Below are 25,308 nucleotides of genomic sequence, written 5' to 3'. Positions count from 1 at the left end.
CCAACAGAAAAATGAGAACAGCAGACATGGCAATTTGGCTGCACTCCCCTTCCATTATGGGATCCTATGGAGAGTACATTGATATGTTCTATTCCCAGAGATTATTCAGGACAACGACCTTAAGATCTAGCCTTTTAAGGGGTTAACAGACCTCATGTGAAGAAAGAGTGTAAATAGATTCTGTTGAATTCTGGTGAAAGGGGAAAATATTATGACAAAACGGAAGATTTAAATTCCAGAAGGCATCAAATTTTGGGATTTTTGTTTGCAGAATAAATATGCAGCCATTTCTCCATCTTACAGAGTAGAGGGTCTCTTCAAATTAAGGACCCTCCAGTCCACTCTTCACACTGTCGTCAGTGAATTCTCCATTAGGCAAACCTGACACCACACGCCCTCTCATAAACCTGTGCTTCCCACTGTCCCCCTGCTCACGCTCCGCATTCCGACTGCACTGTCTCGCATCATCCAGCACGCTGTGCTCCATCATCTCTGGACCTTGGCATGTTGCTGTTCCCTCTGCCCTACATCAATTTCTGTCTAGACAAGGTTAGGACCCTCAGCTGTGTGCTCCCCTGGCGCCTGTACTGCCCCATCATCCCACTTTATTGCAAGTGCTTATTTAACTCTCTGGTCTCCCCAAAGACACTGTGGGGGCAGGGACCATAGCTGTCTAGTTTGCCTCTGAATCCCCAGAGCCTAGTACAGTCCCTGGCACAAAGTACAAAGAGGAAATAGACTCATCAAGTTAGACGTTGCCAATCTGAATGATCGGCGTGTTGCCTTAAAAGCCCGGAAAACGCTCGGAAGTGAAGACAGAAGAATAACAGGGCGGGAATGTAAGAAAGCTACCTAAAAGGAGTGGAAGGTGTGCACGCCTCCTTCCTTTCTCTTCAGCTCACCCAGCTCCTGAACTTATGAGCAAAATCCATGGATTTTTTGCTGACCACAGTAACAGAAGAGACTATAACGTTCAGCTTTCCATCTGGTTCTTCATGGTCCGAGAAAATAAAGCAATTTCAAACTCCAGGGAGACAAGCACTCAAATCATAAAAGCTTAAACCTCGTCTGTCGTAGAATCCCCTAAGAGCAGTATGAATTTGACTCAGGAAGAAAGTGAAAAAAGCATCATTTGCTCTGGAAGGCTCTTTTCCCTAGGGGTCCTCAAAGAGGATGAGTTTGATGTTTCCTCAGTGATTTTCCCCTCTGGCCTTCGAAGCCAACCCACTCAATTCAACAGCTGGTCCTTGCTTCTCTCTCTTTCTACTTGCGCCAACCACTCCTTACCATGAGGCCCATCGTCAGTTAGCACTTCGCAGACTGGGCTGAAAGAGAAAGCTGGCCTTCCAATGGGAGCGCTTTAACATCCGTCCTCATCCACTGTCCAAAACTGGCTGCTCCTTCAGTGCAAAGATGATGCATTTGCTTTTTAATGTCTTATGTTAGAACCAGGGTTAACCGAGAATTGCTGGTGAGAGATAAAATAAGAACTGACTCCTCCTTTATCTAAAAACATCATCTGAGACACCCAGGCATGTTCAGGAGTCTGCCTGATTTCACTCCCCTGGCCACCGGGACACCTCTGCTCCTGGCAGGAAAAAAATAGGGCAAAGGTTCTGAAAAGCCATCACTAGGCTGCTCTCCTGATATTCAAGGCCCAACCGGAGAGGGGAGTTTTTAGAACTGTGCTGGAAATGCCAGCTCTGGAGAGAACTGACAGCCAATTTGACGGCTTCAGGAATTTTGGATAAGCATCTAGACTTCGTACATTTCTGAGCCTGCTCTGTGATCCCTTTGAAGTGTATCCAACTTGAATAAACTTTCCAGAAAGCAGGAGCCAGTAAAAAGGCTTTCTTTGGAAGTCCTCTGGATGTGCTCTATTGCTTTCTCACGGGGCAGCCAGGCCATCAGGACAAGAGATCTGAAAAGTAGAGAAAGGAGCAGCTTAAAATGAAATATTTCTATGATATTCAACTTGCTGTCTTTTTTTTCATAGTCTTTTTACATATGGAAAAGGAGACAGCAGGTAGATCGCCAAACTCCTTGTGGACTTTGAGGAGCATGAGCTTAGCTCTGATTGTGGCTTGCCATAACCTCTTGGCACTGATGCAGCCTGTCCTTGGAGGGCCAGGCTAAGATGTACAGAAAACTACACATGTTGGATCAACAAAGAATAACAAAAGATGCCGTTTGCAGTCCAGGAGAGCTGGTGACAGGGCCATGCATTGGTACAGACAGGAGGTTCCATCTCATTTCCCAGAGAAGCATTCTCTGGTTGCCTAGGCCAGGGGTTGGAGCCGAACTTTCCTCCTGTTGGCACAGGCTTTGTAATCACAGAATTACTAGAGCAGCAAGAAGAGACTGCATGCTGGGAGGTGCTGCCAGGCAGATGAACATACCTCAGCACTGAGCGCCATTTCCCAAGGTGCGACCTGGATTGGCTTTGGGTCACTTTAAGAAGCGAAGAGGGTGGGCAGAGGGTGGGTGCGGTACCAAACACTGATTTCTTTAGGGAAACAACTAGGGAGGGGGCGTTATGAGCTGGAAGTGAGATCTTCAAACCTGCTTTTGGCCCATATCTGGGGAGAGGCTGAAGTGATGCCCCTTCTCTGACACTGTGCCATGAAGGACAGGACACAAGGTCCAGAGGACCAAAGGATGACTCCGAAGCATCTGGAGAGGGGAGCTGAGCTGGGGGCACCCTATACAGCAGCATCCCACAACTCCACTGGGTGACCACAGACAATGAGGGAAATGCCCTTTCTTGACCCAGGGACCAAATGACAAAAGGAAGATGACAGGCAGATGCAGCTGCAGCCTCAGACAAACCCCCTGGAAGTAGGATTACAGATAGTTTTGTTTATTTATTTATTGATAAAAAAATATTAATAGCAATTAAAAAAAAAACAAACATTCACAACCCATCACAGAGTCCTGTAAGTTTTAGCCATTTGTGCCCAGTGGAGTCCTTCATCTAACGGAGATGGTGATTTCAGCCAAAAGGCCCCTTCATGTTTTTCATGGGTGGGTACTGCTCCTCCATTGGCATGGCCCCAAAGCAGTCAGATGGGCTACAGTGGCCAGCCTTGCCTGGCTGGCCCATGGGGCCTGGGGGCCCAGGAATGCCAGGAATGCCTTGCTGGCCCATCGGTCCCGTTGCGCCCATCTTGCCATACCCTGGAGGACCCTGAGGACCTAGGGAGGGAGGAGTCAGAAGAGGACAATCAGGAGACCCAGATCACAAGAAAGGAAGAAATAACGGTCACAGTAAAGAATACCTGACATTTGATGACTGTCTCTCAGGTTACAACATGTCTTCATGAAGACTTGATCTGATCCTTACATTAATTTGACAATAACAATACTACTGGCTAGTGTTACTGAGAGCCACCCTGTGCCAGGCACAAGGCAAGTGCTTTTTATGCATTATTCATTGACTCGTCACAACAATTATATGGGAAAGGAACTAATCTCATTTTGGAGATGAGGACGTGGGCTCAGAGAGGTCGCACATGTGGTAAGCAGTGAAGCTGGGTCTTAGACCCAGGCCATCAGGCTTTGGTCATTCTCTTTTAGGCTACATAGCCTGGCTTAAGTGACCTTGTCAAGGTCATACAGCCAGTGAGATGCAGAGCAGGACCTGAACTCACATTCGCTGGCCCCACCACGTTCTGCTCTTGTCCACGGCGTCATGCTAGCCCAGTTTAGGACTTGAGGGCAGGCCCTGAGTCTTCCACTGGCCTGCCTCCCCACATGCCCTAGGAGAGTGTCTTGCACACAGCGGCATTACTATAAGTGTTGGTTGATAGGCCTGTAGTTATTTGAGGGTCTACACAACTAAGTTATTGAAGGAACATAAAGAAAGGAGGTCTCTGCTGCTCTAGATTCATGGTCTCAAATGTTGGCTTTTCCTACCTGGGGGACCGGGGAGACCATTTTCTCCTGCGATGCCAATACCAATGTCCCCCTTTTCACCTTTGGTACCGGGCAATCCTGAGACAAAAGAAATAAAATAAGAAGTCCTATCCTGGAGCAGAAAATGACAAGCCCAGTCAGATTATTTGAAACACACACATACACGCAAATATCATATTCACAACAGACCTCATGCAATGCTCATGTTTGCCCCAAAGAGCTACCTCTCACTCCTGGCAAGCCCTGCCGTCCTTCTCTGCCAATCTGACCAGGGAGCCCAGGAGATCCTGGAGCGCCTGGCCGGCCCGGAGCACCGTCCTTCCCTGGGGGCCCTGGTCGTCCCGGAGCTGCCGCCATCTCCATGGGGAACTGCATCCTGGAGGTGTAGTAAGCCATCCTCTCTGTAAGAAAGGACAGGGACAAGTCACAGAGTGGCCCAGGGACTCAGAATGACTGTAGATGCTGCAGACAGGCCGCTAGCTTGAAGTCTGAAACAGCCTTTCTTCAGAGGGACATCAGAGCAAGGAACATGGGGGTTGATCTCCTAAGTGGTCTCATGTGTCCTCGCCTCCACATTGCTTTCCACAGTGATCTTTCTGAAGCACAGATCTGATTATGGCCTCTCTCTTCTCCAGCACCCTTCATTAGTTCACCACTGGCTTCAGAATAAAGACCAGACTCCTTGCTTGGCATTCAAGGTCTGCTTCCCAAGCAAGATGTCTAGCGCCTTCAGCACAGGGTCTCTGCTTTCCCCAGTCCCTAGCATATCACTGCTGGATGAACAAACGACAGGAAGAAAGCCTAAACTGAAACCACACCAGCCATCTTACGGCTGCTGCTCGCCCCTCTATTTAGAGCTCGCTCCATGCAGACTCGTTTGATATCAATTTTCTTGTCTGTCTCCTTTGCTCCAGTGGGGGCTCTGGGAGGGCAGGAGGGAATCATTTCATTTCTGAAAGAGCAGGTGACAAGGAAGGTCTGAAGTATAACTGAACATATGCCTGTAAGTGAGGGGGCGGGTGAGGTGGGGGAGGATACTAAGCTTTAAGGAAAAGGAGGCCAGGGCGGGGCGTGGAAGCAGCTGGGCAGGGCAAGTGGCCCCCACTGCCACCCAGCCGGCTGCCAATTACCATCAAACATTTTAATGATCTCTTGTCTGATGAACCTCTTGATTTCATCATAATTCATCATGTCTCCCTGAGGAAAGAGAATAAAACCTGACTCAATTATACTTCCAAGCCTGGTGCTTTCCCCTGGGAATAGACTTTACGGAAATAAAGGATGGGGAGAGGGGTAAATGTCCCAGGAGCCTCCCACAGATACTTAAAGTCCTAACCCCCCTGAAATGGTACAAAAGATTTTGTGCATAAGTGCATTTTTCTGGAGAAAGGATCCCCAAGTCCCCCAAACTCCCATATACAATTAAGAACCACCCATATGGGGGTCATGCTCTTTCCCACAGAATGTCAGCAGGAGCTTCTAAAACGGTCTGTGCTGCACCCCTCATGCCTGCTCTGTGGGACTGTGCCCATGGCTGCCAGCCCCCACCCCTTACCATGGAGCCAGGCACCCCAGGCAATCCAGGGCTCCCCGCAGGCCCCGGAGATCCAGGGTGGCCTCTCTCTCCTGCAGGACCCGGTGGCCCCACAGGCCCCATGGAGCCACTCTTGCCGGGCCCACCAGGCATGCCAGCTCTTCCCTTCTCTCCGGCCTGGCCCTTCTCTCCTGAAGGTCCTGGATCACCCTACAAGGACAGGAAGTCACAGTCTAGCATTGCCAAGTACTGCCAAGTCTACCTCATGATGTCTCAGCAATCTGCCCCTTCCTCTCCGTCCCCCCACCACACCCCCAGCATTTCCCTTTGGACTATGGCAACAGCATCCTGACAGGATGCCCTGCCTCACTGCCCCCCAGAGCGGTCCTTCTAGAAGACAGCTCTCATGGTGTTACTCTCTGCTTAGAAATTCTGATGGTTCCCAAATGCCCTCAGGATAGAGACCTAATTCCTTGGCCAGGCATTCAAGACCATTCATGATGTGGTCCTGATCACATCTTCTCCAGCCTCAGCTCCCTGCAAGGAGGTCTCCAACCAGACCTCACTGGTTATAATTCTCTGATTCGGCCATGCTGTGTTAGGCCTCCCTGCCTGGAATGCCCTTCCCCTCCTCTCTACCCCGGGCACTCCTCCTCCTCAGCTGAAACGTTCCTATTCTTTGTGCAGCCTCCCTGACTCCCTAGGCGGAGATGAGGGCTCCCTATCCCTGATCCCACAGTGCTATGTCTAACCTTCTTCTGGACTTGCCATGCTCTAGGGTAAATGTGACTGGACTAAGTAAGCACTGATTGTTCAGGGACCTCTGTTTACCCAAGGCTAGGACAGAGGGCCTGGAAATGGAAACAAGATCAGGCAGATGCTTGCATCAATGAATGAATGAATGAATAAGTCAATCAATCAATGAGTGAATGAACTGGAGATTTCCATTCTCCCAACCATAGCTAAGAACCCTGAAACAGCCCCATGTGAGTTTTCAGAGATGAGATTACTCCACGTTCTGCCCACTTTTTTCCCTGCCCAGTGGCCTCCTTTTGTCTCCCCTCCATGGCTAAAGTCATTGTTCGGAGCTGGGCTTAACCAACTCATGAGCTTCCCCTCTCAAACCCAGCCAGTGCCCACTCACCTTTGGACCAGGAGGTCCATAGAGTCCCTGTTTTCCAGGGGGTCCCTAGAGGAAGGCAAAAGTCAGAGGTCAAGTCTAGGCAGCATCTCTGAGCTGTCCTGGGGAAGTAGGTGCCAATGAAAGGACCACCTTCCACAGCCCCAGGCCCCCAGGCTGTGTCCAGCTGGGCTCTGTGTGAGAAAGAGCGACAGCCTCCCTGCCAGCGGAGGGGTTGACAGCTGGAAGGGAGAATGATGTCCCTAGAGCATGGCCTTGTGTGATCATGTTGGTCATGTCTCTTGTCACAGACAAAAAGAAGTGAGAAGTCAGAATGAAAGGGCTAGTCTGTGGCATACTGGAGGGCCTGGCAAGAGCTGGTGCCAAGGAAACGTTTGTTTGGAATTTTTTATCATCATCATCATCATCATCGTCATCATCTCTTTCTCACCAGGTACATGGTAAAAAAAATTAGTGAAAAACGAGTCTCGCTCTCATCCCTGTCCCCTAGTCCCCAATTCCTCTCCCCAGGGGCTAGTAATTTCCTGTACATCTGTCCAGAGCTAGTCTGTGCATACAGGGAACGTTAGCTGAATGGACAAAGAGGGGTCAGGGCAAGGGAGGAGCAAAAAGAAGCATCCCCAAGGGAAAAGGAGAAGCCCAGCACATCGGTACCTCTTTTCCAGCTGCACCATCCGCTCCAGGTTCACCCTGGGGAGTAGAGAGCAATGGAGATACGATGAATGCCAACCCAGCATCATGTCAAGCACCTCACCTTGCCCACCAGGCATGCCCAGCCCCCTGTTCCACCAAGGAGCCACGATCCCCCACACCAACACTCTGGGCAGAAGCCATGGAAACTTAGGCCCCCATCCCTGACTCCGGCCTGGTCCCAGGGCCCCACACTGACAGCTCCTGGCCACCTCCCTGACTGAGCTCTACGAGGGAAGAGCAGACTGTGCCTGCCTTGCTCCTTGCTTGAGACCCCAGCATCTCACACACTCCCTAGCTCTGAGTGCATGTTAAATGTTTGCTGAATGAAGGCATGAACTGTGAACCTCTGAGCTCAATGAGGTCCCCAGATGGGCCAGGGCGAGCCTGAGCCTACTCCCTCCCCAGGACAGGAGAGGCTGCTCCTGGGCCCAGCCCACTTCTGGTGGGATGCCGGGCAAGAGGAATCTGCGACTGCAAGGCAACGAGCGGATTCATCCAGGGACCCTGGAGGCTCCTGAGCCCGTAGGCAGGGAGGGTGGAGGGTTGGAGAGACCTGCCTGCCCAGGTACCATGGCAGAAATCAGAGTGAATGAGAGGCGAGACTTAGCCTTCCTGGCAGATGGGCCCACCGCTCACCCCTGTACTGGCTGGAGTCATCCACCCCATTCCAGGCCACCAGCCCCAGGGTCATTCCTACTGCTTTCAGAACAAAGTCTGCTTTGGTGGAAAGCACCCTGAGCTGGGGTTTAGGAGACCTGGGTTCCTGCCTCAGCTGCCTAGCAGACTTTTCATCCCTGAGACCGGCAGTCAGCTTCACCTGATGTGGTTCACCTGTCTGGAACCTCTGACAGAGGCAGTACTGCAGACTGGCTAAGGACACGAGTTCTAGAATCAGCCAGGCTCTTCCACTCACTAGCTGTGTGACTCTGGGCCACCTACTTAACCTTACTGAGCTTTGGTTTCCTCTGTCAAATGGGGACAATCCAACCAACTAAATAGGGTCGTGGTATAGATTAAGTGACAAAATGTCAAGCACTTAGTGGACCATTCAGCGTGTGGTCCGTGACCCATATATTATAGCTCTTAGCGTTCAACACTAGCTGAGACCAAGGAGCGGTTTCTGAGTTGCTGAGGGGGCTACGGTAACGGCACTGCAGTTATGGTTCCTGACATTTACAGAGTTTCTGTGGTCACCAACGAGCTCCCCTGGGGAGGGGGCAGGGCAGAACAGGGCCCGGTCTCGCCTGTCTGATATCTAGTGGAGGGCCCTGCATGAGGGGAGCTGGCACGTGGTCAGAGGCAGTGGCCTGGTGTACAGTTGGCACAGTGCTGGCTTACAGAGCTTGTCTTTTCTTCCAAATATGACGTGATCCTCAGGCACAAGCCCCATGCTACCATGTTCCACCCAACAGCCTCTCCTTCCCTGGAGACCCCACATGTGCAGTGTTGTGCTCCAAGCCAGCTGGCCCTGTACCCCAGGGCTGTGCCGTAAGATGTAGGGTCTTACCGGGGGGCCAGGGTGTCCAGGTGGGCCAGGCTGGCCTGGAAGGCCTAAAAGGCCCCTTTCTCCAGTGGCTCCTCGGTCTCCTTTGAGGCCCTAGAGAAAAGGAAGGGATGGGGAGAGCGCAGGGGAGAGGGAAAAGTGAACCCACACACAGCCAGAGGCAGACACCCCATCGTATACCAGGGCCCATGGCCCCCACCCCCAGGCCCCACAGGAGGAGGTGGCACTGCCTGAACTTGGGGCAGGGCCCCGGAATGGCCTCTAGTCCTCTCTGAAGGCCTTCACCATATACTGGTTGTGGAGATCTCTGGAGGCAGGAGAGGCCGATGCCAGGGAAGCAGGAGGATGTTCTCCATCCCCCGGCTCCCTCTGAAAGGAGCCCACACAGAGCAGGGCCAACCTCCCGGGAGGGAGGGATGAAGGGAGCATGTCACTTACCACTGCAGAGATCCCAGCTGGGCCTGGCTGGCCTGGAGGCCCCGGTGGCCCCTAAAGAGAGATGCAGTCAGTGGGATGGAAAGAGGCTCCGGTAATAAGGCCCCTGGGAGGCAGCGAGGGACCAACAGCAGGATCTAGCCCTAAACTTCGGCAGCTCCGTTCTCTTCCCTAAATCCTCCTTCTCTTCCGGTCTTGCAGTGGCACTTCTGCCAGAAGATCTGTGCCAGAGCTGAGGCCTGGCGTCCCTGAGTGCACAGGACCCTCATGCCTGCCACATGCCAAGTGGTACACCTGGGACTGTGCTGAGGGGATGACCTGAGAGCTATAACCAGAGCCAAGTGCAGAGGCCAAAGGCCCACAGGAGTTAACTATGTGGGCTTGGGTTTCTTCTGAGGCCCCCCCTTCCTTCTGTTCTGTGGGAGGAGCAAAGATGGGGAGTTGGGCTCTGCATGCAGCATGGGGAGAGGGCCGGGGGGCTCAGCACCAACCCCAGCGTCCACAGCATAAGCTTCCAGCTCCCAGCCGGTGCCCAGGCCTCCCTGGTCTCCCGTGGCTCCCCTACCGGAGGGCAATGAGACTAACACGCAGCAGTGCTCCCGCCCCACCTGGGCTGGGCTGTGTCTGAAAGCCCTCCCCTATCTCTTCACATCCGCCCCTCTGAGGCACAGCTCCAAAGTCACCTCCCTGGTCAGAGCCACACCTTCTCTGAACCCCAGGGCACATAGGTCTCTCTCAGAGCACTTTCCTCCACACTCCCAGATGGAAAGTTCCGGAGGCATGGACTCCGTTCTAGTCATCTCAAGTCTCCTGGGGCAGGAATGTCCAGCATGGGGACTGGCACAGAGCAGAGGGCTGGGCTGGACGGACAGAGGTGAGAAGAACCCTGCGCCGCCCTCATCTCCAGCCCCTCAATGAGCCTCCAGTGGGGACACAATTCAGAGTGTATGACTCCTTTCATCTGTAACACGAGGGGGGACTGGGCTAGACCTGGGGTCCCCAATTCAGGACCTCTGGACCCCCTGAGATCCATAAAAATAGTGAAGAGGGCCCAAGAGTTCCTTTTATTGGCCATGAACTATTTTTAACATTTCCAAAAGCCTTCTGGAAATTGTACAGCCAGTCACAACACGTCTGCAATAAAATGCCAGCGTATTCGCTTCTCTCTGGAACCCCACCAGCTCAGCGCATCACACTGATCAAAGGCACCCATGGCAGTTGTCTACGTTACTGATGAGGAAAGGAGACGGGAAATCCATTATTGCTGAAGAAATATCCTCTCCAAGGGACCCTATCTCAGTAAATAAGCCACCCACTTACCCAGTTGCTCAAGCCAAATGCAGGAGTCACCCTTGATTCTTCTCTTTCTACACCTCCCGCCCCCTCTACCTCCAAACACATGCTGGGTGTGTCCACTGCTCCCCTGCTCCCCCACCACCATCCTCCACTGCTGCAAATGTCTCCTGGTCGAAATCTCTGCTTCCATGTGCCCACCGTCCCCCCCTCCCGACCACGCCTCCAAGGTCCTCCACCATCTATCTGCATTACGTCCTCTCTAAGCTCAGCTTTCCCGTTCCCACACTGACCTTGGGGTTCCTCAAACACACCAAGCCCCTCCCTGCCTCAGGCTCTTTGCATCAGCTGCCCCCCACCCCAGCTGGGTCCTTCTTATCATTCAGGCCTCAGCTCAAACGCCACGTCTCCAGTAAAGGTTCCTCTAAAGTCACCTCCCAGTCCCTCCCTGTGACATCACATCACTGCCTGATGCTTTCACATTAATTCTTTGTTTGTTGTGCCTGCATGGAAGCTCTGGGATCAGGGGCTTGTCTGTCTCACTCACTGCCATAGCCCAGTGCTTGGAACAGTGCCTGGCACAGAACAGGTGCCCCATAATTGTTGAATAACTGAATGATCTTTGTTTGATAAGTAAACTTGAATGTGCCCAGAATATAAGAAAATGGCGAAAAGCCTGGGAGCCACTGGATTGGGTGAGCCCAAAGCCCCTTATGGCTCCACGTGGCTGTGGCTGCTCCTGAGGCCAGTTCTTTCAGGTCATCACCAGCCTGTCCACCACCACCCAGGCCCAGTGGAATCCTAACTCTCACAGAGGCAGAGAAAAAAGCGGTTTAACTCACAACATGGCCGGGGGGGCCGGGTCGTCCCTGGGGTCCCATGGCACCAGGCTCACCCTGCAGGAGCCAGAAAAAGAAAGAAATGACACAGAACAGACTTACACAGACGGGCTGTTAGGTGGGAGAAGGCTGAGCAGGGCAGGGGGAACACCAATGGTCAGAGGAGCCCAGCTGAGCCCTGGCCTCCAGGCCTAAGCCTTCCAGGGCCTGGGGACCAGCCCCGCCCACGAGTCTTGGTGGAGAGAGAAAGCAGAGCCCCAAGCCTGAGCAGGCCAGGCCCTGCCCTTTCAGGTTAGTGACCCAATAGCCTGGAGGGAGGGGAACCAGTTACAACCCTTAAGAGGAGGAAGGTCAAGATGCGCAGGGTTGGGCAAAAGCTCCCCCGGAAGGCCAAGGAGAGGGCAGCCACTTTGCCAGTGAGCAGGAGGAAGTGGCTGCGTCCCAGACTCAGCAGAGCCCAAAGGCTGTCTAAAGGCAACACGTGCAGACCCCAGGCCCTCACCTCCGCTCCCGGCCGGCCACTGCTGCCTGGGGGACCTGGCTTTCCACAGTCACCCTGCAAGACAGAGAGGCAACCGGAGCTCCCCAGACCTCCACTTGGCTCCCGCACCCCAAGTTGACCCCACATCAGAGGGGTCCTGCCACCTGCCCCAGCTCTGGCCAGCAGCCCTCTGATGTCCCCAGGCTGGTAGACGGCGAAGCCCTGAGCCAGGCTACCCAGCACTGGTGGCCTCAGGAGGTTGGAGGCTGAGATGGCATCTCAGCCAAGGGTCAGGTGGCACATCCACTCCAGGTAGGCTGCCACGTCTGCCTGGGGTCAGGCCTCAGGGAGCACCGAGAAAACCTGCTTAGCAGATGTCACCAGGCTCTTACCTTTGGCCCTGGAAGGCCGGGATGTCCTGTTTTTCCCTTGAAGCCCTGGAAGAGAAAGCAGGGAGCTGCCACATCCCTCGCCTCAACCAGAGTCCACTTCCCACTCCTCCTGCCTCAGGCGAAACAAGTCAAACCATCCAAAGTCACAGCATGGTCCACAGGGGACCTGGATTTGAGCTGCTCCACCCACCAGGGCAGAACCTGCACCTGCTCCGCTTTGGGACTGCCGAGCTCCCCGCTCCTTCCTGCAGTTCAACTTACCGGGGGGCCCATGAGTCCGGGCGGGCCAGCAGGACCAGGGTCCCCCTAGGGAGAGAGACCAGCGGCACTGAGACAGGAGCTTTGTCCAGCTTGTACCCGACTCATTCACCACTGTCTTCGCCTTTCTCCAGCCCCTCCCCCAGCCATCCCAGGATGGAGGGAATGTCACGTGGGGGCAGAGGGAAGAATCCCAGCTGGGCTCAGCCTGGCTGCCTGCGAACGCTGAGTGAATCCCAGGCCCTCTCTGAACCTCAGTTTTCCATCTTTTGGGGACAGAAGGGGGTTGACTTTGATGCTCTGCCCTTTGCCATGTTCCGTCCCTCTTAGATTCCCCAAGAAAACCAGACCCAAGGAGCCAGGGCCGCTCATGTCCTTCCATGTCTGCAGCCTGTTCTTCCTGACACCAGCCTAGTTTCTTTAGTTGCCTGAGTTTCTGGCTATAAATTTACTCCCTTCACTGTCCTGCACGGTGAGGCCCAGGTTATCCAACCTTGCTAAGGCTACCAGGACAACTGAGAAACCAAGGGGCTCTGGGGCCATCAAGGAGGTGGGATATGATCAGAGCCAGACTGAGGGAAGCCATGGGCACTCGCTGACAGAGGTGGGGGGGTTCCCTTGACTTTGGAGAAGGAAGGAGAAGGAAGGGGATGCGCTCCCGGGCCCATCATCTCACCCTCAAGCCAGGTTTGCCGTCCTTCCCATCCAGACCATCCAGGCCAGCGGGGCCCTGAAAACGGGAAAAAGGCATTTGTGCAAGCCTGCGCTGGAGCCCTGGGGGGCGGGGGACCTGACCCAGCCCCTCCACCTTCTCTACCCCACACCCAACTCCCACCCCTAGCAAACACAGCCACAAGCACACCCACGCATGCACATACATGCACACACACACACCCCACACACACCTGTCAGGCTAAGAGGGCACACACTCACCTGAATCCCAGGAGATCCTAGTGGCCCAGGGGGACCAGGCATGCCTGTTGGGCCTCGCATCCCTTCGCTGCCCTGGAAGCAAGCCCCCCAACAAAGTCAGCAGGGCCTTCCCCGCCCTTTAAGATGAGGCCCTGGGCCAGAGGTTCTGGTGACTATCAGAGGTCAAGACAGCTGGCTTCTAACCCCATCAGAAGCCTAACTGGATACATTCCACACACCACAATCAAAGGCAACGCAACAGTCCACGTGTTCTGTGTGAATAAGGGGCTGTGGGAGTTCAGAGGAGGGAGCGGCTCACCGGGCCAGGGTCAGGGAAAGTGTCACAGAAGAAGAGTCACCAGATGCTGGACTCTGAAGGCTGTCTGGGATTTGGGTGGATGGAGGAGGAGAGAACGGCACGCCAGAGGGAAGTCCAGAGAAGGATCAAGATTTGGCAGTGGTCACGTGCCTGGCCTAGCCAGGGTGTGTGTGGAGCCCCTGTGATGGGCAGGGTGGGAGAGGAGGCCTGGTTGGGGTGGGCTCTGAACACCATGCTAGACTTTATCAAACAGACCAGTGGTTTTCACACTGTACTTCTCAGAGCCCTTGAAGAGCCTCGGAGACGGGAGCATGAAGTGGGGCCCAGAGGGTGGGATTCCAGGACCCCTACCCTTGCCTTAGCTAGAACAGCTCCACTTGCATCTGTTTTATAGATCGAGGGTTTACATGAGCTTCTGTGTGATGAAAAGGCTCAGGGACTACAAAATAAAATCTGAAAACCGCTGCTACAGGCACTGGGGAGCCACTGATGGTTCAAAGCAAGGGAATGATGAGAACAGATGTGTGAATTAGAATGTCTACTAGAAAAGGGGGGGGGAGGCAGGCAGATTAGTGAGGAGGGCTGCCGCATTCCCCAGTGGGGAGAGGGTGGCTGCCCTGGAGCAGTGGCTGTGGGGGTAGCCGAGGGGAAGGGTTCTAGCTAGAGACCCCACAGAGAGGTAAAGAGTCCTGGGTGGTATTGCAATGCAACCAGCTACCAGGAGAGGTCAGCACAGCCCCAGGAAATGTCAGCCCCACAGGGAGTGGGGATGGAGAACCACTGGCCAGAGGTTTGGGATTCTCTGCAACTACAGGCCCAAGGAGAACAGGCAGCGCCGGGGTATAGAGCCAGCACAGACGGTTCTGGTAGGGGCTGCCACCTGGGTTGCCCACCGAGAAGGGAAGAGAGGTGGCACCCACCACTGCCTCAACCATGGCTGATAGGCACTGGCTCTGGGAGGCAGCAAGGGCCCTGGGGGCTCTCCCAGGCAGAGCGGGAAGTCTCAGCTCTACTGCTAACTTGCTGTACGCCCCTGGGAGGCCCCTGACCTCTCTAGGCCTCAGTTTCCTCACCTAAACAGTGAGAAGTTAGACCATGATGATGCTTCTATAATCCCTTCCAGCTCTGAGAGGCTGTGCTGTGTGCATCCAGAGGAAAGAGGCACCCTCGAGGCTGTAGGCCTCCTGCCCCACCCTCTGGGCCATGATCTCCCCCTACCCCAAGCTCAGAAGTTAATCTTAGGGCCTCTTACACCACCTACCCATCATATTTGGGGGGCCCAGAGGTTGGGCTGAGACAAGCAGGGCAGAGCTAGTCTCCAAAGTTTATCAAGCGAAGACTGCTGCTCCTTCCCACCCTGTCACCAGGTCACAGGCCTTGCCTGCCCTCTCTGGGTCCTTGGGGACCACCTGAGCACAGCTGCCGGGGAGGCCCTTTCCTGTGTTGTCAGACCCAGAGGCAAACGCCCAGAGCTCCTCCTGCCACAGGGTGTCCCGGCTTCCCAGTCTCCACGGGCTTCCCTCTGTCCCTCAGCTCCTCGCCCTCCCCTCAAGGAGATGAAGCTGGCCTGGGCTGGCCTGTCATACTCTAGTCTCGCTACACCCCTCTGCCTCCTCCCCACTCACCTCTCCCAACAGGTGAGCCCCTCAGCTGCACAGAGGCCGGCGGGCATCCTGGGCCCAGCTGCCATCCCTAGGGGCCCACTGGTCCTCCCTGGCCCTGTTGCCCTACGGCAGTTGCTGGGCCCATCCTGGGGGTCTCCTTCCCCGCCCTTGATGTAACTGAGTCAGTGCCTGAATTTCCAAAGGCCTGATGCGGGGGGTGGGCCAGGGGCATGGGACCTGCCTGGCTCAGGTCTGCGACTGTGGCCAACTTGGGGTCCTGCTCACCTTCTCCGCTTGGGGGCCGGGTGGCCCAGGTGCTCCAGCTTTGCCTGGGAATCCAGGGGGACCCTACATCAATAAAGGAGAAGGTGGGTATGAAAGGGGGGCTGGAGCGGGAGCTCCCCTTCCTTCTTCCTCCTGCGTCACTTGTTAATGGGATGCATTTTGACTTCCTAGAAACACCAGCCAGGAGCGTTAAGTCTGGCTGGCCTGCTGGGCTGGGGACCACCCAGGAGGCCCTGCTCTCCAGGTCCCGGCTCCTGGAATCAGGCCTGGCCACCCAGGGCGTTCCCCCCGTGCCTCTTGCCTCGCCTCCCCTCCCCAGGCCCCTCCTTGCCCAGCCTGGCCTGGTCAGGCCTGCCCCTCCCACAAGGGATCGCATCAGACAGAACTGGCTTTGTGTTCACTCACCGGAGGGCCTGGAAAGCCTGGCTGGCCTTGAAATCCCTAGGGGAAGAAGCAAGGGACAGTTTGCTGTGCTGCCCCCTCTCCTGCCTGGCTGCCCAAGTGGAAAGAGTAACAGGGTGAGGCTGAGGCCGCCTCAAGCCACGTGGCCTTGCCCTCCCTCTGCCCAAGATGGCTGGCAGGTGAGGCTCTAGGCATGAGGTGGAAGGTCACAGCTCAAGGATGGGTGGAGGCTGGGAGGCTAGAGCTGCCACCCCTCCACACAGGAGGGTGACCACCAAGGAGAGGACCCAGCCCCTTCCCTGCCTCCCCCCAGCCATCCACTGTGGTCAGGACGGCCAACCAGGTCTCTGTCGCCACTCACCTGGTCACCCTTCTCACCCGAGTTTCCTTGGGGTCCTCGTTCTCCTCGGGGACCCTGTCACCACAGAGAACAACGCAGCTGGAACCCAATCTTCCTGCCCTCAGACCCCAGGGCAGGACCAGGACCAGAGGTCCCCATGTCCACATCTCCCTGTCACTCCCTCACTCACCGCTGGGCCTGGGGGACCGGGGAGGCCTTCGGATCCTGGGGGACCCTGGGGACACAAAGGAGCAAAATCAGTCACTGACTGGGGGAGGCAGAAGATCAGGAGATGGGGCAGGGGAGGGGCACAGAGCAGAGGCAGGGGACATGGTGGGAGGCCCTCTAAGCCAGCAGGATTCCCCCCCCTGCTCTGCTCAGGCCTCCCTTCTCTTGCTTGAACTACCAACCCAGCCTCTTAACTAGTCCTGCCACCTCCTGGCTCACTCCTCCAGCTGGCAACTGGCTGCCATCTTCTCTTCATCAACATAGCTCTGATTGTAACACTCTCTTGCTCCAGAAACTTCCATGGCTCCCCTGTGCCAATTGAATGAGGTGCACACTTTCCACCAATGCTGGGTTTTGAGGCATCCTATAATCTGGTACCAACCACCCTTCCCGCTTCACTTTCCTCTCCCTTTCTTATCTTCTGCCTTCCTTGGTCAGACTGCTATTCCCTGAACACACTCTATACATCCATACCCCTGGGCCTTTGCACAGCTGTCCCCTCTACTCAGAATGCCCACCATTCCCCCACCCTTTCTAGGTCTCTTGAAACCTTACCAAATCATTAGATGGCTCAAATCTGTTCCTGAGGTGCCCCCATGCATGGCTTCTCCCTCCCAGATTCCCCAGTACAGACAACCATGTGCCTCCCCAGCCCTATTCAGGTCTCAGCTCAAATGCCACCTCCTCAGAGAGGTCTCCTTGACCCCTGTAATAGTGTCCTGCACACCACTCCACTGCTCCAGCCTCTTATCCCACTGTATTTTCTCCATCGGTCTTATCTCTCACAATTTATATATATTTGTTTATTATCTGTAATCTGCCTCCCCCACTGGAATGTGAGCTCCATGAGGGCAAGGGGTACAAGAATTTTCTATTCACCACAGCATCCTCAGAACGGAGCCTGGCACCCAGCAGGCCCATGGGAGACATTTTTTATTGAAAAAATGCGCAACAGGGTTTGCTGCATCCCACCGGGGCCTCACTGACAGGTGTGAGGGGAAGGTAAGACTATAAGGTTTGGAAGGTTTGTCACAAAGGGACTGCAAGCGCAGGTTCCACCCTAACTCACTAATGAGCTGTGGAACCCTGGGTGAGCTCCAGTGTCCTCACCTGACAGCAGCCCAGCTCCTGTGCTCAGCACACCTGGCACACCCCGGCTCTGTGAAGGCCAGCTCTGGCCCTGCTGGGTCTGGAGTCCCAGGCCCGGCTCTCGCGGGCCCGCCCCCGCCCACTTGCCTCCATGGGGGAAAAGGAGGAGATTCTGCTGCCTACTGACTCTCGGCGCCCCTTCCCCTTGGCAGCCCCGCCAGCCAGTCTCCACGAAACCCGCTGGGATTCTCCTCACAGCTTCCACCTCCACCTCCACCTCCGCGCTGACTGCTCGAGGCGCAGCTGGAGCAACTCGGGGGCAGGGAAGCAGGGGTCATGTCTCTCCCTTCACAGGCTGCTGGGAAAATCTCCAGTCTGCGCGGGTGGAGGTGATGGGGCAGGGACCAGCTCCTTTGAAGCCCTTCCTCCCGCCCCCGTGCTGATGCGACTCACCGATTCTCCCTTCTCTCCTGGGGCCCCAACGTAGCCACGCTCCCCCTTGATGCCCTGACAAGCGAGCAAAGAGAGAGCAGAGTTGGCCCCGTGGCCCACCTGTCACGGCCTTAACGCGAGGGGTGGAGACTGCAGCCGCCACACACACTGGCACTTAGAGGCAGATGGCGCCGAGGACGAGCGCTGGGGAGGAGAGAGCTGGGCTGCTCCCCACCCGCCACTGTGGCCCTCAGTGGAAAGCAGGGACACATTCACCCAGCAGGCTCCTGCAGGTGGTGGCGCCTCCACACTGTCCCCCCCCAGCTCTCTCAGCCCCCGCAGAGGCAGCTCTCAGTCCTTGCGGGGTCTGGGGCTCTCAGGGTGCTCTAAGAGTCTGGCCCTTGACGTGCAGTGACTGCAGTGGGTCCCCCAAAGCCACACTACCCAGGGGGCTTACAGTGGAGGCTCTGCATGGACAGCCTGGCAGAGGCACGGGCCGAAATGCTTGGAAAGAAGGGAGCCCGCTGAGGGATGTCTAAGCCTGGTCCTGTCCTGACCACCACCCCAAGGCTCTGGTACTTCCAGAGCCAAGGTCCCCTTACTCACAGGCAGTCCTGGGGGGCCCATGGCACCTGGATAGCCAGGTTGCCCTGGAGGACCCTGAAAAGAAAGGTAGACATGATGGACCATCCCCCCCACATATCTGTTCCCCTCTCCCTGGGAAAGGATGGCCAAAGCCAGAAGGTCTGGAGCTGCCACTCAGCAGGCACCTGCCCACCCATCCACCCCAGTAGAGTCACCACCTTTTCCTCCAAGGCCCAGTTTCCCTTAGTCATGACCACGACCACAGGCCTGGTGACAAGCACCAGCCTGACCAGAACCCTGTGAGCTGAGCCAGAGGAGAAGGTCCAGAGCAGGGGAGGCTGAGGACCAGGGAGGGGAGTGGAAGGGGCCTGCTGGATGCTGCAGGAAGAGGGAGGGAGGGAGAAAAGCCCCCAGGGACGCCGGTGGAAGCCGGGGGACAGGGGTGTTTGCCCCATACAGGGAGTAGGGGCACATGGAGATCAGCCTCCTTTGATCCTGAGGAGGTGTGAAGACCCCCATACTGAGGGAATCAGGGCTGAGGGGCAGAGAGTTTCAAAAGAAGGAGTCCACTTCCCATTTTCTACTCGGCAGCCATCCCTGAGGGCCCAAACTCTGTCTCCCCAGGGCTCTGCATCCATCTCCATCCCCTGCCAGCCTCCTCTTACCGGTTCCCCTTTCTCTCCTGATGGGCCCCTGAGGCCTCGCTCTCCTTGAAGACCCTTGGAGAGAAAAATCATGAGAAACTGCCGGGGAAGGGCAGTCCTCACCCAGTCCCTGACTCCGTCCCCTTGCCCAGCAGCCCTCGGTTCTTGTTCCAGGCAAAGGTGGGGGTTGCTGGTGGCCCCCCTAGTGTCCCCAGCAAGGTGACCATAGAGGGTGTGCCCTAGAAGGGTAACTGTCAGAGATGTAAACTCGCACATATGGGTGCCTCTCAGAAGCAGAGCCCCCAAGACAGGGACCTACAGAGATATGCCCTCCAGGTGGAAGACTCTCAGAGGGTATTCCTCAGGCAGGTGACTGTCATTGGTGTGCCCAACTGGTAACTGTCTGGGGTGCACCTTTAGGAGGGTGACACAGGTGTGCTCCCCGAGGGACAACTGTCAGGAGAGGTATCCCTAGAGTGATGCTTCTCACCAGAATGTATCACTGGATACCCAACACTTACCTGTCCAAGCCCCTCCCCCTCCCAGCCAAAAATCACCTTCTTTCAGGGAGGCCGGGGAGAGACATGGGAAGGCTCCCTCCAGAGCAGTCCCTGTCACGTTTTAGGGTGGAAAGCGATATCAATTTCAATCAAAGCCAGAGCCCCCACCCCTCACTCCTCACCCTGGCCTTCATAGATTCACCACGCCATTGAGGGGCCGTGTCTGCCCCTTCTCCCTCGTGCCCTCAAGAGACGGCGCCCAAACCTTTCCATAACACAAGACAGATGGCTAGACGGACAGATGGCCCCTTCACCCAAGCAAGCAGAAACAGACAAGGTCCGGCCAGGATGAGGACGTGGGGACAGATGGGGCTGTGACAAGGAGGGGCCCTGCTCCCTGAGCCTCCATCACCAGGCCTGGGAGGAGAGGAGCCAGGCCCCAGGAACACGAAATCTGACAAACAGGAGGTTAGTTTCCATGACCCAGGAGGGAGCAACAGTGAGGATGGCGATGATTGAAACACACTGTGATGATGATGAAGGCAGAGCAATTAACGACACCTGGCAGAAGGAGCAGGCTAAGATGCGGGGCACAGAGGGGCAGGGCCCCACGACACCCAGAAACCCAACTGGCTGGCATCACATGCCCAGCCTTGGAGCAGACTGGGACTGGAGCCAAGGAAGAGGAAAGGAAGAGGAGGAAGCTGAGAGTTTCCTCTAGGACGATGGGAAGGGTGCGAGCATGGCCACCTCCCAATCCCTGGGGTGCCTCTGGACAGCCCTGCCAAGCAGCAGGGCAGCAAACCTGTGCCAGCCTGCAATGTGAAGCCCTAAAGCTTTGGCATCTCTGCCAGGCTCTGTGCCAGGTGCCTGGCAAGGTCCCAAGAACTACTTTCAGCAAATCTTCAGTCAACACCAAAGGTGGGAGAAGCAGGAGGCAGAAGGGAGAAGGGAGGGATAAAGAGACCCCTAGAGGCACCAGCTTAAAATAAGAAGGTAAAATAGCCCTGGAGGACTTAGTGGGGGTGACGTGCGATTGTGGGAGAGAAAAAGGAAACGGAAGTGGGGAGAAGAGAGAAGATGAGAGAAAGAAAGCAGGAGAAGAGGGAGACGGGAAAATGGGAAGAAGTCAGAGACTGGGAGGATGTCCAAGCTGCTGGGACCTCAGGGAACCTGTGTCGTTAGCTACGGTGCCTGCAGGGGGACAATGACAAACACGGAGGAGGGAGGCGAGGGCACAACTGGGAGGGAGACAAGCAAAAGCCACAGAGACCTGGCTGGCGGGGGGAGGGGAGGTCGAGCAGTGCTAGGTTCTTACAGGCAATCCGGGGGAGCCAACAGCACCAGGAAAACCTGGGGGGCCCTGGTGGGAGAAACAGGCAGGTCACATCTCACAAGCACGGTCACCCTGGGGCACAGTCTGGGGCTGGGGGGTCGTGGGAGAGGAGATCACGGGAATGTTTTCAAGGCAGCTGGAAAAGAGATTCATTGCAAATCTTGGCCCAGAAGATGTCTGCTCCTCCCCTTGGCTCCAGGAAGAATGGCTCTGCCATCAGCAGAGATGCGAAACAGTCAAACAGCCCTTCCCGAGTCTTCCCCAGTCTAACTGAATGCCCTTGCTGGAGGGGAAGCTCTTTGTGCCTGTTACCTGACCTCCATATGCCCCCAGGTGGGTGGCTCCCTGGTTCTAAGATGGCTCCCACCAGCCATTTTTTTCTCAAAGAAAGCATGTTCGGTTCTTCTCGTCTTTTCTAGTCACTTCTACTTTCCTGCCATATCAACACCACAGAGGACTCCAGGGTAGACGTCCCTGGTCTGGCCTTTGTAGACTTGTCCTAGAGATGGTACTACAGAGCAATGGAGGGCAGCTCCACCTTAGCTCCTGGCTCCTGTAGGGACTGGTGTCACAGGGGCATGGAGAGATCTGGCCAGGCTGCCACACGCTTCCCTGGCTGCCAAGACCATGAGCCAGAAGCCTAGGCCCCCTGCCCAGGGCAGCCCGGGTCCACTGTGCAAAACCCAGCAAGGATGTGGATGGGGAAATAAGGATGCGTCCCTAAGCAGGACCACAGACAGAGCGATGGGGAGCAGGCCAGTTCCAGGGGATTCGGTGGTGGGAGTCCACAGTCCCCGCAGATGCTCTGACGAGGGAAAAGAGAGGGCAGTGGAAGTTCCCTCTTTCTGCCCTGCCCAGCTTCCTGGAGACAAGGCAGCAGAATGATGTCTGAGCATTATGATCCCTTTGCAAGCTTCTCAAGTGGACCAGGAAACCAAAGATACTTACAATAGGGCCTGGAGGACCCGGGGAGCCCCTCATGCCAGGTGGACCCTGCAAAAGAAGCCAAGAGAATGGATGAAGAGGCTCAGGCCCCAGAGAGCCCCAGGGTCTAGCAGCCTTCCTCCCGGCTCACCACAGCCAGAGTCAACAGAGGGCGACTGATGTCAAGCAGGTGTGATGTGAAAGCTCATGTTAAACCTTTATTCAGTTCATTTGATCGCCAAGCAAACATTTAGTGAGCAGCTATTATGTACCAGGCACTCGTCCAGGTGCTGGGGACACAGCAATAAAGAAAACATGAAAATGCCTGCCTTGTGGCCCTTACACTCTAGGGGAGAGGTGGACAGCAACAGGCAGAACGGGGGCCGGCACATGGTGCTCAGGAGGCACCTGTGGAACGCTCCTAACTGAAGGACATACACAGTATTCAGAGGGTGATGAGTGGATGCAGCGAGCGGGACTGGGGGTTCTAGGGTTGGGGTGGGGGTTCAATCAGAGAGGGTGGTCAGGGAAGGGCTCCCTGGGAAGGTGGTATTTGAGCGGAGGGCTGAAGGCGTGAAGAGCGAGCCCTGGAGAAGAGCTGCAGGCAGAGGAAGCAGCGAGGCCGGGGGAGGAAGAGTGTCCCACGGATGGAGAGCAGCGAGGACGCCAGTGCGCCAGGAGAGCCGATGAGGTCAGAGCAGTAAGAGAAGCCAGGTGACCTGAGGCCTCGAGGCCTCTGAAGGACTCCCAAGAGACAGGGAGCCACCAGAGGGCCCAACAGGACATTTGGCAGGAATGAAACTGCCCTCAGGAACTGAGGTGGGGACTGCCACTTAGGTGGAGACACCAGCCCCCTTGGGGCCCTGCCTGGATAAGGGCCTGGCCCCTGGTCTTACCTCTTCTCCTCTCTGGCCGGGCAATCCCGGAGGACCGGGCCGGCCGGGGCTCCCAACACAGTCTGGGTCTCCCTCATTGTTGTCTCCCTAGAGTGGGATGGGGATGGTGAGAGTGAGCAGCTAGGACCCCTCCTGTATGGCTCAGGGCAGAGGGCGAAGAGGAGGCGAGGGCCCACTCACCCGGGCCTCCTCAGCTCTCTGGAGCTCCCGCTCTGCAAAGCACTGTGGAAGACAAGGAGAGGCTCTGTCAGGTGAGGCAGCGGGGAGCTCTCCCTGCACCCAGGCTGCCCCTGAGCCCAGCCTCCTACCCGGGCACAGCTGTCAAATCCTGGCACGCCCGGGATGCCCTGGTCTCCCTTCTCTCCTTTTTCCAGGAGGGCCACTGGGTGGGCCATCTGCCTCTGGACACAGTCCCTGCAGATGCTCTGAGGAGAGAAAGGGGAGGGCAGCGGGTCTTGGGTCTGAGAAGGCCAGGCTGGGCCAGATGGGAGAACCCCACTCTGAACTCAGCCAGGGGCGCCTTGCACGGCAGTCTTCCACCCACACTCTCTCTTCCCCTGCCACATGCCCACAGCACCTCCGCTCCATCCTCAGGGGACCCCATCCCAATACTGGCTTTGAGTTTTCTCCAGGAAGCAGCTCTGGTAGGGACAAGCCAAAGCCACTTTCCAGACAGGCGTGTGGGAGGAGGCGGAGGGGCCTGTGGAGGGACCATCTGTCCCGGCTGTTCCTGCAACCTGCACCCACTGCGAGGACCCGCCATGGGGATTTAGGCCAAAAAGGCTGGCTCCAAACACCAGCTTCTCTGCCCAAGGGAGCAAAGGCAGCAGCCGCAGGGGGAGCCAGGCCCTTTGCAGACATCCTCTGGGATGGGGCCTGCCTTCTGTTCCCCGGTAGACCCTAATCGCACAGACTCCCAGTTCACTGGGCCTGAACAGTCTTCCCGACAAGAAAGCCCTCCTCTTACCTGGAGGTCTTAACCTCTTTGGGTCACAGACCCCTCTGAGAGTTGGGTGGAAGTGCTGAGTCCTTTTCCCAGAAAAATAAAACCCACTAGTGAAAACTGGACTACAATTCCAGAGGACTCGGGAGCCTGGAGTCTGTCCACGGGGGAAGTCCGTGGACCCCTAGGCAGGAGCCCCTGCTCTACCTTCACTGTTTACCGCGAAGCCCAGTGATAATGGTTGCCATTCACTCGGCATCCATGATGCCAGCCGTCATAACAGGCCTTTGCACATTATCACATTCAATCCTGACAGTGCAGCGAGGCAGGTCGTCTTATAGGCATTCTGGAGATGAGAAAGCTGACGCTCACAGAGACAGCGTCCTTGTCTAAGGTAAGGGGGAGCCTGGAGGCTTCCTCCAGGCTGTGGGTGTATGTGGTGGCTGGGGCTCCTGGTCAGCACCCCCTGGGGCACCATCTGACCCCTACTCCAGACCACACATTCTTGTTTGGGGCCTTCTGTGGGGCACTTGATTAAGAAGCCATCAGATGAAACGTTACACAGAGAAATGTCAAATTCTGCGTGTGGAGTCGCACATCCCTTGTCCAGGGGCAGGACTTGGGGAAAGCTCGTATTGCCAGAAGCCTAGGGGAGGAGAGCTGAGGTTTCATTGCCACATTCCACTGTGATCCAACCTGTAACTGCTGCCAGCAGGTTAACCTGACGTCAGGCTGCTTCTGGAGATGTCTGCTGTCCAGAGCAGGGGTGGGGCAGGCATGTCTATGCTCTGTCCTGACCAGCACCCACTGGGGTAGTGGGAGGTCCAGGGCACTGACTAGCCAGTGCTAGACAGGGGTGACTAGGACAGGGGGGCTTTGGTGGCCAAGGCATGGGAGGGACCCCAGAGGATGCTGAGCTGGAGGACAGAAGAGTCCAGGTCTCAACTCTAGAGGTGACTGAGCAAGGAAGGACTGTGTCACTCTTCACACCCACCTTGGGAAGCCAGACCAGGCCACAGTCCTCATCGGCAGGCCCTGGCACAGGCCAACTCTCTTAGCAGGCCCCAAGTCTCCTTCGTTGCAAATCCCATGTCCTCTCTGGGTTCTTTCTGGATTAACCAGAGGATGGCTGAAGCCTTCTTCCAGGCCCTCACCCAGTTTCATCACAGAACATACCCTCTGCAGCCCCCTACCTGACGACCCTACAATGCACTTTTGCCCTCCCCACTCTGCTTTGGCAGCTGCTGGGCCCTGCCCCGGTGTGACCTAGGTGGTGCTAGGCCTCACTGGCGGCTGCCGCGGGCAGGCTTCAGGGTTGGAACTGCTGACAGCATCCACCACATGGGTACCTTCGCAGGATTCCTTCACTCATTCAGCAAACAGT

At 56.0% G+C, this 25,308-nt stretch overlaps 1 protein-coding gene across 3 annotated transcripts in view; it reads right to left on the bottom strand.

The window, feature by feature from the left end:
- Window positions 1-2,845: 2,845 nt before the first annotated feature.
- Window positions 2,846-25,308, bottom strand: part of COL16A1 (collagen type XVI alpha 1 chain) — a 50,284-nt gene continuing 27,821 nt past the window's right edge. For 2 of the 3 annotated variants that reach the window (XM_087446400.1, XM_087446398.1), the window contains 27 exons: window positions 23,290-23,406; window positions 23,162-23,203; window positions 22,982-23,068; window positions 22,110-22,154; window positions 21,144-21,188; window positions 19,347-19,400; window positions 18,703-18,756; window positions 18,118-18,171; window positions 16,538-16,582; window positions 16,369-16,422; window positions 16,011-16,046; window positions 15,606-15,668; window positions 13,419-13,490; window positions 13,162-13,215; window positions 12,489-12,533; window positions 12,228-12,272; window positions 11,857-11,910; window positions 11,358-11,411; window positions 9,226-9,276; window positions 8,791-8,880; window positions 7,245-7,280; window positions 6,594-6,638; window positions 5,471-5,659; window positions 5,046-5,112; window positions 4,140-4,316; window positions 3,916-3,993; window positions 2,846-3,195 (listed from right to left, as the gene is read on the bottom strand). In XM_087446400.1, coding sequence (XP_087302526.1) covers window positions 2,993-3,195; window positions 3,916-3,993; window positions 4,140-4,316; window positions 5,046-5,112; window positions 5,471-5,659; window positions 6,594-6,638; window positions 7,245-7,280; window positions 8,791-8,880; window positions 9,226-9,276; window positions 11,358-11,411; window positions 11,857-11,910; window positions 12,228-12,272; window positions 12,489-12,533; window positions 13,162-13,215; window positions 13,419-13,490; window positions 15,606-15,668; window positions 16,011-16,046; window positions 16,369-16,422; window positions 16,538-16,582; window positions 18,118-18,171; window positions 18,703-18,756; window positions 19,347-19,400; window positions 21,144-21,188; window positions 22,110-22,154; window positions 22,982-23,068; window positions 23,162-23,203; window positions 23,290-23,406 — 1,956 coding nt within the window. In that variant the 3' untranslated portion in view covers window positions 2,846-2,992. The remainder of the gene's footprint in view (window positions 3,196-3,915; window positions 3,994-4,139; window positions 4,317-5,045; window positions 5,113-5,470; window positions 5,660-6,593; window positions 6,639-7,244; window positions 7,281-8,790; window positions 8,881-9,225; window positions 9,277-11,357; window positions 11,412-11,856; window positions 11,911-12,227; window positions 12,273-12,488; window positions 12,534-13,161; window positions 13,216-13,418; window positions 13,491-15,605; window positions 15,669-16,010; window positions 16,047-16,368; window positions 16,423-16,537; window positions 16,583-18,117; window positions 18,172-18,702; window positions 18,757-19,346; window positions 19,401-21,143; window positions 21,189-22,109; window positions 22,155-22,981; window positions 23,069-23,161; window positions 23,204-23,289; window positions 23,407-25,308) is intronic. The other variant, XM_087446399.1, reaches the window with a different exon arrangement.

This window comes from Ceratotherium simum, chromosome 22 (assembly GCF_057802395.1).
Source record: "Ceratotherium simum simum isolate JZ-2026a chromosome 22, ASM5780239v1, whole genome shotgun sequence".
Taxonomy (NCBI): Eukaryota; Metazoa; Chordata; class Mammalia; order Perissodactyla; family Rhinocerotidae; genus Ceratotherium; species Ceratotherium simum.
Note: the sequence above shows the minus strand (reverse complement) of the source record. Positions and strands in the feature narration are given on the sequence as shown.